Below are 15,915 nucleotides of genomic sequence, written 5' to 3'. Positions count from 1 at the left end.
CCCAGTTACAGAGAAAAACAACATATTAATTTCAGACTTTTATTTCCTCAGAGTCCAGGAGCAATAATTTCGTTTTAGATGTTTTCTTTAACACAAAGTTTTCCATTCTGTCAGTGGCACACTCAGCAGCTCCTGCCATAAGCACGAGTCCAAGCACAGTACGACTTCATGAAAGACCTTACATCAGCTGATGGCAGCAATGGGAAAGTCTGTGTTTGCTCTGTGTGAGATCTATGGACTCCCATAGTGAACCTATTTGTACTTACACACAGGAGTTAGATGTCCCGTTACCAGATATAAAAATCAGCTTGGTTCCCTTAGCCTCCAATACTCATTTTGTGATTATTGTGTCCTTTTCTAACTACTCCAATTGGATGTTCCCACAGGCTCTTGACAGCTCTTACTTGTCCATTTGGAAGGAAACAGAGGCAACCTTCCCAAAGGAACCAACCTACGATCTGAGAAGTCTGTCTCCTAGCTCTGTTAAGATGATAGCCACAGAGTAAATCAATCCTTCCACTTCTCCCTGCCCTTGATACTATTTCTCCATCCAAAGCAAGCCTGCTTTGGCTTAGACCTCCCTGTTTTAACTACGTCATGCACTGAAATGAGATCATCGCTATACTCTGGCAAATGAGGTTGATCTGTGTGGTCCTCCAGCTGTGCAGAGTGCTTTTCTCCATGAAACTTTTCCTGTTCACTGTGAAAAGAATTTTGTTATCTGATATTTTTTCTTTTTATCACTGTATCTTATGAACACATGGAAAGGGTCTGATGTTGGGCTTCACCAGATCAAGCACAGAGAAGATGTGTTGGACAAAATCATTTACTGAGTTCGTTGTGCAGGATCCTCTCCGAGGGCCTTCAGTGGTGGAAAATACAGCATGACTACAGGCACAAGCCATGCCAGTTTTCTGCTGAGAAATACTGGATTGGCAAAATCTGCCCAGGCAGGGAGCTGAGCCATCTGGGAAGATGCAACCCAGGTCACCCAAGACTCATGCTGTCTCCCCACTATGGTCCTAGTTCTGTTGCAGGAGCCCTTCAGGGTGCAGAGGGTCAGTTTGTTTACTGAACTCAGTGGAGTCATTCCAGATTTAACGCTAGTGCAAACATGATCAAACATGAGCAAAAATGCATTCAATAGGCTGCAAGGAACAGAAAAGTATGAGTTCTCAATTCACTGACTGTGGTGGTTTGACCCTGGCTGGATGCCAAGTGCCCACCAAAGCTGCTCTATCACTCCCCTTCTCAACTGGACAGGGGAGAGAAAATATAACAAAAAAGCTCATGGATCAAGATAAGGACAGGGACATCACTCAGCAATTACCATCATGGTCAAAATAGACTTGACTTGGGGAAAATCAATTTAATTTATTACCAGTCAAATCAGAGTAGGATAATGGAAATAAAAAATAAATCTTAAAACACCTTTCCCCCACCCTTCCCTTCTTCCCGGGCTCAACTTCACTCCTGATTTTCTCTGCCTCCTCCCCCCAGGCGGCACGGGGATGGGGAATGGGGGTTGCAGTCAGTTCATCACACGTTGTCTCTGTCGCTTCTTCCTCCTCAGGGGAGGACTCCTCACACTCTTCCCCTGCTCCAGCGTAGGGTCCTCTCTCCACAGGTCCACAGGTCCTGCCAGGAGCCTGCTCCAGCCTGGGCTTCCCACGGGGTCACAGCCTCCTTTGGGCAAATCCACCTGCTCTGGCGTGGGGTCCTGCACAGGCTGCAGGTGGATATCTGCTCCACCATGGACCTCCATGGGCTGTAGGGGCACAGCCTGCCTCACCAGGGTCTTCACCACGGGCTGCAGGGGAATCTCTGCTCCGGCACCAGGAGCACCTCCTCCCCGTCCTTCTTCACTGACCTTGGTGTCTGCAGAGTCGTTCCTCTCACATATTCTCACTCCTCACTCCAGCTGCAGTTTGCGTCCTGGTGGTTTGTTTCCCCTTCTTGAATATGTTCTCCCAGAGACGCTACCACCGTCGCTGATGGGCTCAGCCTTGGCCAGTGGCGGGTCCATCATGGAGCTGGCTGGCATTGGCTCTGTTGGACATGGGGGGAAGCTTCTAGCAGCTTCTCACAGAAGCCACCCCTGCAGCCCCCCCCGCTACCAAAACCTTGCCACGCAAACCCAATACACTGACCTCCTTTGTAACCTTAATGTATACCTAGTGGCTATGTAAGTGTTCGTAAAGTAACACAAACAACTGGCCAGGATCAGCTACGAAGTACACAGTTACAAATCCTGATGAAGGGTAGTGATTACTTATTGGTATTCACTTTACCTCTGTTATTTTAGTTATGCTTTCTAGTACATTTCTAAATAAATTCCCTTCTTGCTTTAATATTTAAAGATATCTTGCAGAAGCAGACATCATGTTAAATGTCCATTCACATGAAGTCTTGTAACCCACATAGATATATTATTCAAAAAATCACATCTTGTAGCCCATTATCAATTTTCTGTCTTCTGAATTTGCTCCATTATTTCAGTATTTTTCTGTTAAAGTAGTTTATTGGACTAGATTTACTGTTCAAGGAGCAATCTTATGGGGATGTACAACTAACGACTATGGTACCCTTGTACTTTGTTAAGTCAGGCCTTAACATATTTCCCTGTAGTCTCTCTGCCTCTGTATAAGTGTATTGAAAACACATCTCACTTGATCTTCACCGTCACTCCTTGGTCTCTTTTGGTGCTGTTTTTCTGGCTTCTGCTTTCCACTGTGTATTTGTATTTCAGTTTTTTTTACAGCTGCCTTGTATTTTTCTAAATTCTGTCTTTGCTGATATTATAAATTATATTATAAATATTATATTATTCTGTCTCTCCTGATACTGTATGCAATCTCTCCTTATGTTATAAATTAAATGTTTTTCTGGGTCATATTCCATGCCCTCAGTGGTAATTTTTGTCTTTTTCTTATTGGCATTACAAAAAAAATTCAATAATATACTATTTCCTCTATTTTCCACATTATATAAAATCACTTTTAATCTCCAGCCCCTAAATTTGTGTCACAACATGCTCTCGCTGTATCTCTGTGATTTTTCTCATATCACTATGCAGATTTCTAAAGAACAGACTACATATTACAGAACAAAAATCTTGGTTGTTTAGACTCCAGCCTCAAACCCGCAAATGCTTTCAAGTGGATAAAGAGCGAAGTTTGAGGAATGCTAAACCGATAGTGCTTGCTGGAGGACAAGGACTGGTGAGAGTGCATGACTGACAGTCTGGTTTGGTGCAAACCCCAAGCTGCTCCAGAGAGCAAGGAGCTTGCCCTTCCTTGGCTGCTCCCACTTTCTTATTCCATTCATGGGCAGTTATCTAACAAACGGAGGGAGAATCAAGCTGTATTGCATTCAGTGTGTACAGAGAAGAAACAAACCTGGCAATGACGCAGCATCTCCTGGGCTTGACTGCAAGCACAGTGAAAACTTGAAGTAAAGAGCTTAGGTCCCTCTGCACTGGGCCTGAAGAAAGATAATCAGGAAGGATGGGAACTCTGTGGTAGAGGCAGCCAAGAAGAGCACACAAAATTTTCTTCAAGGAGGCAGGTAAACAGTAGTTTTTGCGACGGACATTTTTTCAGACAGATTTCCCCAGCCATTCTGCATGCTTTTTTAATTCATATGTTTGCCAAGCAGGCAATTGTATTTGTACAATTTGTACAAAGCAGTTGTATTTGTGCAACTAACATCAGCTCCTATGAATCGCTGGTGTATAACTGAGTCTGAGATGACAGAGTTCTGCTAAATGCTTGGCTGACATCAGCATGCTGTGCTTTGCTGGCCCAGCATCACACTGCTGGTGAGGACATGACAGCCAATGGCCCTGCTCACAAGTTATTAAGCAGCCAGTTCAAGACTGGCAACTGAACAGAGTTGCCTACAGCCTCACCAGACTGCCTTTCCTTCTTGTATTTCAGCATTGCTTGTAAAATTTCTCCTACTTTGTATCCCTTCTCTACTGTGACTGATGATAGTTTCTGAAGCTGTGGAAAACCAGAAACACAACAGAAGTGTGTTATACACCAGAAGTGATGTACAGGTGTGATATACCAGATGTACTGACAAGGTCAGTTATTTTAAAGTGGATCTGAAGAGACTGTGCACATGCACGTGTCTGTGTGTGTGACTGAGCATGATGTAGCAGATGCATCTCAGTCCTCTTCTTCCATCATGCTGATGGAGGCTTACATTGTCCATGGCTGGATTCTGTAAGAGGCTGCCAAACAGAATGATTACAAGAGGTAAAGAGCTGCTGTCTGCTGGGTCATTAGTAAAGGGGAGAAGACTCCAAACACAACTCAGACTGCTCTTCATTGTCCAAGCTGAAAGAAATGTAATAAATTCAGAGTGAAAAGAAATTTGGGATTCTGAATTATTTGGATACTCAGAATCCATAGCAATTCAGTAACACAGGTAAAAATGTTTGTGAACAGCTCAGAATGATTATAATGTAAATATTTTTGTATTAAATGGCATTGTTATTAGAACATTTCTGAATGTAAACATCTTAATTTACGTAATAAATGTTGAAAGCAAATGTATTGTTACCTTTAAAATTAGAGTCACTGAATTTGTGGGAAATACAGCATATAAGATAATTTTGCATCACCTTTGTGCTGAGCTTTAGCTCAGCTTTCCTTTAGGAACATACTTTTCTTCATGTCTTTAATTCCTATTACTTTACTATTTTGTAACAAGACAGTAGATTTAGTATTACCACACTGCTACTCTAGGCACTAGCTTAAAAAAAGAAATGCCTAGAAAAGATTTTATTAAGAAAATCTTTGTTCCCCATACGGCAGTAAGATTGGGGGAAACAACCAAACAACTAAGTACAATCAGGTTCTAATTTCTGCCTTGCTCACCTTATACATGAACTCCTCTTCACCATCCAAGAAGCAAAGCACAGGCATGTCTGCCTGAGAGGCAGTCACCCACTGCAGAAGGGCTCAGAGCTGTTACATACATTTTCAGAAGGATTTTGATTCACCACTACCACCCTGCGTCCTGTACAGTACCTTTACTGGATCCAGCCATGGAGTTAGCAGTTCCCATGCCCTTAGAGCCTACTGTTCCTGTGCCATCATCACTGCTCCCTGGCTCCGCCAGAAGTGACTCAGGGTTGCTGTATTTAACTATGATAAGACACAGCTTTAGCACTGTATCCACCAGACTGCCACTAAATTGTGTGCTGCTGCTGTCTCCTCTGCTCAGATTGATTTGATCAGTAAGCATTTTAGTCAGTCCAGATGTGGCTTCTTCACAAGATTGCTCAGTGTCTGAAAGGTCAATAAGTCCCTTAGTGTTTTTCCCAGTGTTTTGGTTTGTTTCATCAACAATTGGATTTCCAGGCTGACTGTCTACTTTGCAAACAAAAACCCCTCTTCTATTTTTGTTTAGTAACTTCCAGATTAGCATTAATGTAGCACTGGACATGTCGTTTTCAGGCTTCTGCCATCCAGTGTCTGACTGTGAATCCGATTCTTCAGCTTCTTTTGATGGATCCTGACATCTTTCTGGAAATGTTTGGAGGGTGGGACCATGGGACTCCTATAAAACAACCCAAAAGCAGTGGAACCTGCTTTGCTAACATTGCTACCTTCTGTTGCTTTCTTGTTGGCATTCTTCTGCTAGATTAGATGACAATCTATGGGCAATAATGCAATCACAGTCAAGCCCTTGAATCCGGTAACATTTTGCTGCATCCCAAATTTCTGAACGCCAGGGCATATTCCATGGTGATCTTGTTTCACCTTCCCTTCCTGGTTGTGATTTTGAGCATTGGCTGCGTTGGTTTTGGTTTTAATGCCAGAGGGTAAACCCTTGCTTAACAGTGTGGTTACCCACTGTGTCTGCACAGGTCATTTCTTTTTCTTTCGGCTATGTTTCAGTCCTTGTTGCTGCAAACTTCAATTCTGAGTCTTTGCCTCTGTTCATGAACCTGTCTTCACAGAGGCATATGCTAGATGTTATCTCCTCCAGGTTTTTGTACTATCAAGGTAGAATACAAATGATTCAACATTGCTTGTACAATTTCTGCAGCCTTACGACTGCCTAGGATGAACAGTCAGCTTCACTGAAGAAGCAAAATATGAATTAGTAAAGAGTCTGCCTGCTAGGTCATGTAAGTTTTTCATACAGGAGTTTATTAAGTCTGAAACCACAGCCTTAGAGTGCTTCAGTAACACATTTTCAGCACAATACAAGCTATATTTGAGTAATTTGCCTGACCTTTCATGGTCTTCATATCTGAGACCACCATGATTGAAAACACATTATTTGCATAAATTAGTATCTCTTTGCTTAAATTATTTGCAAATTCATCTTGGCCAAAATGTTTTTGTGATGGCATTTTCCCTTCTCTTGTTGTCCTGCCCTTCTCTTCTGGAAAAACTCATTTCTATTGGAAGACTGGCTTATTTCTTTACAAAATAATGTCTTCTTGGAAGGTGGACTCTCTTCATGTTTAGTTTCTTCTGTATTGACATAAGTAACATTTGCCGATGGATTAGTTTTATATTTATTTGTACCCAGCCCAACAGATTTATGACTAGGCTTTCCAAGAACAGCAAAACATAGGTCAGGGCCATCTGACTTTTCATTAATCTCTTTCTGTGCCATTGCAATGACAAGGTTAGAGAGTCTGTCAGCATAAAAGGAAACCTCTTCTAACTCACTTGCCTTCAAGTAGTGGCCTCATCCTCTGTGCCCTTTGGCTCCTTTGGATTTAGAGTGGTTTTCATCTTCAGGTGAAAATCTGGTGGCCCAGAGCTGGATCTGACAACCAGACTAATATGTTCACCATAGGCACTGAATCCCCCTGGTGATAACACTGCACTGGTTGAAGTTCTGCCCCTCAGCAGATGGCAGTCTTGAATTGCCATCACTTTTACTCTTTTCAGCGCATCATCAGTGCTGAGTGCACATCTTTCAGGGTCTTTTTGAAACCAGCTCAAGAAGTTGAGTGGATCAGATTCCTGAATCGGTCTCAGGAATAAACCAAAATGGAAACACAATGATTTGTTATCCACACCTTTGTCCCTTGGCACAAAGGCTCTTTCCATGTCAAGGAGTTGTGTGTGAGGACCAGGTGAAATTCTGATTGGTCTTGGTGACTACAGGAGAATCAGGATGTATACGGATCTCAGCAGTATGTTGTCAATGATAGCAACTAGCTCCACCAGTGGCATAAACTATGTGAATACTAATATGAATAGAGGTTAGCTGGTTTTGCCATCATGCCACTAAAGCTTGTTTTATTTTTTCTGTTGAAGGCTACTGTTGCTCCATAAGTGATGGTTACTGCTATCTGATAGGCTCTATTGCAGCCTCATTACTGAGGACACTTCTAATTTCAGGTTAGACTAAAACCATAGAATCTAAATCACTACTCCTCTGTGGTTTTGTTTCTTACAATCAGTGTACAGTCAGCCAGCTACTCCAACTGTATATATTTCCACAGAATGAAGGAGACACACATTTAAAAAGGAAAGAACGACAGGAGAAGCCCAGAACAGTAAGGGGATTTATGGACAGGCATCTCAAAATATTTTGCATTTTCTGAACCTGTCTGGGCACTTAAAACAATTAGTACTTTTGCCTAGCATTGCTTCCAAGTCAGCATCTGCAGCAAGATTGTATGAGAAATTGTGCACGTCAGTATAAACAGTGCAGCAAATACTGGGAAAAATGTGGGGACACAGCATGTGGGTATGTCATTTCAGCAGGCAGCACTAATTCTAGAGGTAGAATTTCCTAGGCTCATCCCATCTGAACGCCTAAAAATGGCTTTGGCATAAGAAGGGTTTGCATCTGGAGAATATCTTCTACACTTAGTACTGACGCAAGCATAAGTTTGTGGTAGACTTCAAAATTGTAGGCATAGCTACAGGTATGCTCACCAAGATAGGCATGACCTTATTTATATATCTGTAGCTCAGTTAGGTACCAACAGAATGGCAGGGACTTGATTTAGCCTGCTAGAATTCAGGATAAGCCATTTTACCAGTGGCACTCTCATCCAGACAGTATTTCCACAGCCACAGTACAAATACGAGGCTGTTTACAGCTGTGCCCCTCCTTATTGTCCAAAGCCTTCAGTTTTTTCAGACTGGCATTAAACAATATTTGGGTCTCTCTGACTGCACTTAAAGGCAATTTTTCCACTAGCTGTAACAGTCAGTGTGTTTGGCATCCATTTCAGTGGCCAGCTGTGTCTTCTCAGCTAGACACCTTCCATGCTGTGGTTGTGCCACAAATGATTACCTTCCTCCTTATGTTTCTGTCACAGAGTATGGATTTATATGCCTACCTGGCTGTTTGAATGTTGTAGATTTCTTAGTTACCCTGGCATGCACCAGTGGACATAGGATAAAGAATTGCAGTCCTTCACCATGGTCTATTTTATTTTCGCATCTCTCCTCTTTTAGTGAATCCTTTGAATAGAGCAGTCTCCTTTCTCCTACTTTCCTCAGACTAGCTCCTTTCAAACTCTACCACCTTTTCTGTCCTTTGTGAAAGGTTCATATATATTGCAAGCTGACATGCTAGAGTTTATCATAAAGATTCAGTGGAAAAAACATTATTTGTTCATGGCCTCTTCTTCTTTCTACCTCTTTATCCTCTCGCCTGTTCTTTCGTCTTTAATTTCTACTTAGAAATGGGATTTTCCAGTATTTAGTTTCTCTCTACAGCCATTGCAAACAAGCCACACCACACAGTTTTGCCCTTTTTTTCCTAACAATCTTTGTATCAGTATTTGAAGTTAAACAAACCCCAAACATTCTGTTAAACTCAGGGTATGTGGCTGCATGAATTTGAAGAGAGAGAAAATTAGTACTGTGTCAAAGAATGTTCAGTCAAAATGTTGAAGATGTGATCACTACACAGAGAATGCAGACTGAACTATACATACTTCTAGAAATACTCCCCCTTGACATCCAAGTCCTCATATGCAGGAAATGAACCTTTATAGCTCCTCTAAGAAACCAGAGCACCTTTGCTGAGTGGTCTGAAAGAGCTAGTCTAGACTTACCCAGGTCTAGCTTCAACTCAAATTACTTGGTTTGGATTAACACACTAAATCTTAATTCAAATACTCCTGCCTTGTGCCAAGGATAACGTTATTAAGCACTGAGGAACATGGTCTGAAAAAGGATGCAATGGTTTACTTTGGCTGATAAGAAAACATGTATATATCAGATGAGGAATTCTAAGTCTCAGTTCTCTGCATGTGCTTACCCGGTTTACAGTACAAGAAACTGAAGAATTTTGCTTTCCCTTATTTAGACAACAAATTCCTTACTGCAAAGCAGCAGTAACTACCATATGCAAGCAACAGCGACATTCCTGCATTCAAGGGATGGCAGTCCTAGAATTAAGCAGTGAGGAGAATCCAAAGTTGTGTTGCACATACAAACATTTGGTATTTGGCAGCAGAGAGTCCTCCTTTTATTAGCAAATTTAACAAGGAAAAGGTGTAAATTTCTTAAAAATATTTAACGAGGCACAATCCTCTTTCTTGCTTTCCTGGGTGCTTTTTCTACATGCAGATGCATATACAAAATAAAGAAACACATTTTTTACTGTCCAATTCTGTTCTGTCTTGCATCCAATAATATAATGATCCACCTTACAGTGCTCTGTGGCCCTGCAGCCAGTGAACATTATCAGATATCAATGAGTAAAAAAATAAAAATCCAAGAAAGGCATGGATATGAAAACAAGACAAGTGTTTACAGTATGTAGTGCATTATGGTAATATGAGGTTTTCAATTTTTCACCAGAGAAAAGTCAGAATTTAATCCGGTAGCTTAATAGTTTATTTGCATTTATGGACAGACTCACACACTGAAACTGGGATTTTTCAGAGAAAATGAAGGTCTTCCAAAAATCTCTGTCTGAATGCAAATACAAGTATCAAAAATAAAAGTTTTTGTAGGCTGAGCTTGCAATTTTTTAAATTCATGCAAACGAGTATATTACACACAGATTTCTAAAGGAGTAGAAAGTTGTAATTTAATGCCTTAACTCCAGAAAATGCCTCTTGCCTCTTCTGGAGATGAGCTGTATTTAAATTAAATTTTTGAAATAACTTACATTTTTGTTCCTGCAACAGGCTGAAAGATTGTGATTTTCCTCAGCATTTCCAAGAAAAACTCCTGTAGGCAATCATGTATAATTAAAGTCTAAAGTGGACAAAAATTTTTGTTAAGATATCTTTGCGAATGGCAACGCCAGCACTCTACTTTTGCTAATTTTTGTCTTTACTAGGGGTCTCACAATACATTTGAGAACAACATAAATCAAATGCAGCGATATTATTAGCATTTGGAAAATCTTGTTAGATGCTTTAATAGTAACTGAGGAGTGTGAAAAGGAGAAAGGCAGCAAAGCAAGAACCTGTCAAATTCTCTCTTGTTCTCCTTTGGTAAAAAATGATGGTTTAGATGTGGATCATCTGCTGGCTTTAATAAGGCTTTCATTTAGTCCATGGGCATGAATTTGCTGAAGCAATGTATTCCAGAAGTCTAGCCTTGTGCACACTGAGGTATCTATCTACCTTCCCAGGTGCATAAGCAGTAGCTCTGATATGTGTTGTTTGAAAATCAATTTTTGCAGAGAGACCACATACTTCGTTAAATATTATGATAGTCTCTTTTTTTTTTTGTAGCATGCATAATTCAAATGCCAACTGCCTTTCATGCTATATAAAATACTTTTGCCCCAATTACCTGTGTTCATCTTTCTCCAAAGGAATTTTCTGGGTTTCTTTGTTTTTTTCATTTTCTACATAAGCTACCTTGTAACAATTGCAATTATGGCAAAGTATAATTAAGTGAGCAGACATTACATCACTAGTAGTGTTGAGAAAGAGTTGGGCTCCAAAGTTTTAAATGCTCCAGATCCTTCAAAGTCATATGCAGATGGTTAATTTTACAATTTTGAAGATTTTCTGTTGATTTCAGTGAGCCCGTCCAAAGAAGGTACTTCAGCAAATGTTCACATTTGAAAGAGAATGCTACAGCATTCACGTAACGCATGCTGTCTTATCCTACTGCACTTATGAAATCTCATTTTTTAAAAATATCACAAAATGCCACAGAAATTCCAGTCTGCAGCACTATTGATGCAGAATTTGGATTAATTTTGCTGCAAAGGCTTGGTTATTGACACAGTGAAATAGAGGAAGGTTGTCAACTGCATAGTTGTTGTCTTTTCCATGGATGTTTTTCATTTATTTGATGTTACAAAAACCACCTAATATTACTAACAGTAGCCATGAGGGGAATTGGAATTCTGTATTAAGTATTTTGTGCATTTTACGTTGTTGTGGTTTAACCCTAGCCAGAAACTAAGCACCACACTGCCGCTCACTCCCTCCCTCTGCTCTAGTGGGATGGGGAGAGAATCAGAAGAGTAAAAGTGAGAAGACTCGTGGGTTGAGATAAGAACAGTTTCATAATTGAAATAAAATAAAGTAAAATAGAAGTAATAATAATAATAGTAATAATAATAATAATAATATACAAAACAAGTGATGCACAATGCAATTGCTCACCACCCACCGACTGATGTCCCGCCAGTCCCCGAGCAGTGATTGCTGCTCCCTGGCCAACCCCCCCCAGTTTATATACTGAGCATGATGTCATAGGGTATGGAATAGCCCTTTGGTCAGGTTGGCTCAACTATCCTGGCTGTGTCCCCTCCCAGCTTGTTGCTGGCAGGGCATGAGAAGCTGAAAAGTCCTTGACTAGTGTAAGCACTACTTAGCAACAACTAAAACATCAGTGTGTTATCAACATTATTTACATGCTAAATCCAGAACACAGCACTATGCCAGCTACTAGGAAGAAAATTAACTCTATCCCAGCCAAAACCAGGACACGCATGCATTCTGATTACTTCTTCATTCATATCATCTTCTCATCCAGTTTCCTACTTTATTTGAGCGTTCCATATTGCTAGAGGTTGGACGAAATGCTTACAACTTGGATTACAAAATCCTGACATGGAAATCTCAAGAACAGAAATGGTACCTGTAATTCTTATTCATTTTACTTTGGAAATGACTCAGTTTCAAGTTGACTGTATCCTTTAAATCAGAAAAAAAAAAACCAGCTCAATTTATTCCACCCATTTATGGCGGCATGAAGCCTACCTTGCTGGAGAGCAAAGGGGACCAATAAAAACAGTTCTGTCAGTGCAATTCAGCAAGAGGATAAATAAGAATGGGAAGCCTCAGGGACGTCTTGCTGTCATTGAACATAACTGTAAAGGAAGATTAATTCACCCTGACCTACCCAGAAAGTGAATCTCTTACCAGAAAAGGCAATTAGTGCTTGCTGACGAAGAGTTGCTGGAAATTAAGATTTATGGATTACAGACAACATAAATAGAGGCATTCTGATAATTGTTTGAAGGAATGTTTTACGCAGATCCTGGGTGTGACCGATCGCTGAACCCCAACAATGGAAAAAGCCTCTGAAGAGATAGGCAAGGGCAGCGTGCTCATGAAGCCCAGGGAAGAATGCATGGAGTGACTGACCACAGCTGTTGCACAGAAACCTGAGCTTCCCTTGACACAAAAGGGACGGGAGGGTGGCCTTTTTTTCTAGATAAATGGCTACATCAGCTGCATGAATCAAACAGCTGTAGAACTGTGCTCATCCCTGACTTAAACAAAAGAGCGCAAATGTCTTCCTGCATCAGCCAGACGAGGATGAGGAGAGTATATGTGAGAAACCTCTTTCAAATAGTTCTAGACTATTCACTTCTGAGACTTCTCATGATAGTCTTCCTTGTCCTGTGCCTGAGCTGGCTTCAAACTGTGTATTACTTCCCAGCAGGAGAGGATGCCCACCATCATGACGGTGAGCATATCATAGAGGCCCATGATGAGAAACACGTTTGTATTGTGAGTCAGCTGTCTACTGCAATTGCTATAGTCTAGTAAGTGTACTTTGTATTTGTACTGTGATTTAAATACATTGCTGTGCCATTCTGCTAAATCAAAATCCCATGTAACATCAAATAATTTCAGGCAAGTAAATCTGGTATTAAACATTAACCGCCCCAAGTGTGGAATACCTAAAAGCACCTAATTAGAGAGTATTGGACTCTGACACTGGGTCAGACGGGCCGAGTGGGATCCAGGACAGCACAAGTATCAACGACCCCTTAGCTTACACCCAAGATCTACTGGAAGGACAATGGATGTAGGTGCTGACTGTTTTCCCTGGGGTTACCACTGGACCGAAGTAGCCACAAATTCACATCGGTGGTGTAACAATGCTGTGGATACCCGCATCCCCTCTGCACCTTGCTCTGAGTTCCAGATGTGATTGCTGTGTGCCCTCACCTTCCTCTTCCTATGACACTTCTGTCCCAGCAGCCCCACATGTAGGTGTAACATCAATTTCAACCAAGGCTGAATTTAACCTGCTGTAGCTTTAATTATAAGAACGAGCTTTTATTGTCAGCACTAAAATATTTTGTTTATGTAGGTCTTAATGTGATGTGGTCACATCTGTTTTTCTCAAAGTTATTTATTGTTGTATTCTATGAGAAAGACAATTTGTCGGGAGGCTGGGATAACTTAGGATACCACTCTTACAAGGATAAAGAAAACAATAAAAGCGTCATACTCCTAAGAAACAATTTTAAAAAAAACAAAGCAGGTATTATGAAAGTTATAATTCTATATAAACAGAGGAAACTGAAGGTTTGGGATGTTAACCTAAAAATATGCTACCTATAGGAAATAAAGTTAACCAATAATATCAATACTTTATTCTAATATAGTGCTTTTCATTAGTGTATTTCTAAGTGTTTCACAAAGTAGGCATCATTATACCACTTTATGGATGGGGAAGCTGAGATACGACAATCTAACATGACTTCTATATGTCATGGAGCAGACCAGCAGCACCCTTGGCCTCTGGAGTGCTAACCCTGTGCTTGATCCACTGGCAATGCTGTGATCCCCTTCTGCCATCTACAGTATATAGTCTAGCTTTGTCTAAGTCAAATTCGTAAGTAGCATCACAGGAAACAACCTATCACGCAAAGATCTCTGCAGCATATGTTTGTTTTCTTGCACCCAGAAATGGCTTTCATGCTGATTCATAGGGTGCTTCAACTGCAGCATGAGAAGTTAACACCTTGGGGAAATTACACAACGTCTTACAAATCAAACACCCCTCAGGGAGTTAGCAAATGAAACAGATGCAAGATACCATGAAGTAGATGCAACATAGCATGTACAGAGCAGAGATACTTCCTGCCTTCCACCCTGCAACCCTCCTGACTGCTGGCCTAAGCCACCCAAACACCTCAGCAGAGAAACCCAGCAGAAAAGGAAGAAGGAGTTTTCAGAGGGAAGAGAATATCTGCCAGGTGTTCTTCACACACCTCTCGGAAAAGCCACATTAGGGACAAAGGAGACTATGGTGAGGGGAAGTCTCAGAAGCAAACAGTCTAGAGAGGTTTCTTAAACCACTGAAACATCCAGATGAATTCAAAGGATGATGAAATCAGAAAGAAAATGGGGTCTCCAGGCATTAACTCATGCTCTTATTTATCCCTTACATGCACTGAATAATCTGAAGAATCGATTGGACTTTCCTACCTCAGCAGCACTGGTGTGTTTGTTGGGCCCAGGGAGCTTTCAGAGGATGGTTTTATAAGTAAGCTGTTCAGTTGTTCTCACCAGACAGGCTCTTTGGTCTCTTGCTTATCTTGGTCCAGCCAGAAAGCAGAGTGACATCAGTATTTCCATAACAACGGTAAGGCCATGAGGAGACCAAGGGTGCAGGGTTGTGTGGAAACTGAGGCATGCCATTCATACCTGCCAGCCCTTCGAGTCAGCATTTGCAACTGGCCTGCTGTTCCCTGATGTGGGAGAGCTCAGAGACGCCAGAAACACTCAGCACGGGACTCTTAATAAATCCTCACACATTTTCGGTGATCAGTAGCCCTGAGGCTGCTTTTAGACGTTTGGTTCTAACTTCCCTGGGATTCAAATACAGTGAGATAGTCCTTAATCAGCAATATGATGTCCCAAATTGTTTTTAAAATCAAATTCAGCTCCCTGTAAATTGCACATTTAACCTAGTTAACTTGTAATTGGAGCTGTAACAAGTTGGATGTGTCCATTATCTTACTGCTTTTTTTTTTAGGATTACATCACCATAAGACATAAGCACCTCTGGTCGACTAGCACATCTTATCCCCACAATAGCACTGCTGAAATACGAAAATATGCTTTTCAAAATGGAGAGTGGAAACCATAGACCTCTGGTTCATCTCTCCTAAAATCAGGGGGTGGCAAGCCTGGAGCAGAAGACACATCTCCTGATTTATAGTCCTTTGCCTTAGCCTTAACTCATCCTTCTCCTTCTAGTCCAAGCTTAGAATTCGTTATAAAATCACTCCCCATGGACATTTATGTCACTGTACAGAACACTTCAGGGTCAAGTCCCCATGGCAAGAGGTTCCGACTTGGATCAAGAACAAGATGTGCATGTCAGATGCAGGAATTGGGTAGACACTTTCATGTAGCTGTGCACCATTTCTGACATGAGGCTAGGGACCCAGTTCTGCTTGGTAAATTTGCACCACATTCCATAAGCACCCATCACATCTGTAGATTGTGAACGTCAGCTTTTTTGTACCATATCTAAGCACAACCTTACAAACTGGATTTCCCGAAGGCGTTGAGGCAGGCTGGGCTGTTCAGAAAAGCTATGGTGAGACTGTCAGGCATGATGAAAGTGGAGAGAGCAGCGGTGGGTAAGTAGTTCAGGGGTGGGAGGTGGAGGGGACTTGCTGCTGTGGTTCCTGGCTACCAGCAAAAAGAGATGAGCACGTTTAGTTTGGCATGCACCTGGCTTA

General features: G+C 41.3%; 1 protein-coding gene across 1 annotated transcript; it reads right to left on the bottom strand.

Annotated features, from left to right (window-relative positions):
- Nucleotides 1-3,848: 3,848 nt before the first annotated feature.
- Nucleotides 3,849-8,416, bottom strand: AKAP3 (A-kinase anchoring protein 3). The gene is given in 11 exon segments (XM_075707880.1): nt 3,849-4,004; nt 4,887-4,978; nt 4,981-5,043; nt 5,046-5,300; nt 5,492-5,571; nt 5,831-6,004; nt 6,006-6,077; nt 6,079-6,211; nt 6,214-6,345; nt 6,450-6,697; nt 8,367-8,416. Coding segments are annotated over 11 exon segments (1,455 nt in total).
- Between the last annotated feature and the right edge of the window lie 7,499 nt (nt 8,417-15,915).

This window comes from Pelecanus crispus, chromosome 1 (assembly GCF_030463565.1).
Source record: "Pelecanus crispus isolate bPelCri1 chromosome 1, bPelCri1.pri, whole genome shotgun sequence".
Classification (NCBI taxonomy): domain Eukaryota; kingdom Metazoa; phylum Chordata; class Aves; order Pelecaniformes; family Pelecanidae; genus Pelecanus; species Pelecanus crispus.
Note: the sequence above shows the minus strand (reverse complement) of the source record. Positions and strands in the feature narration are given on the sequence as shown.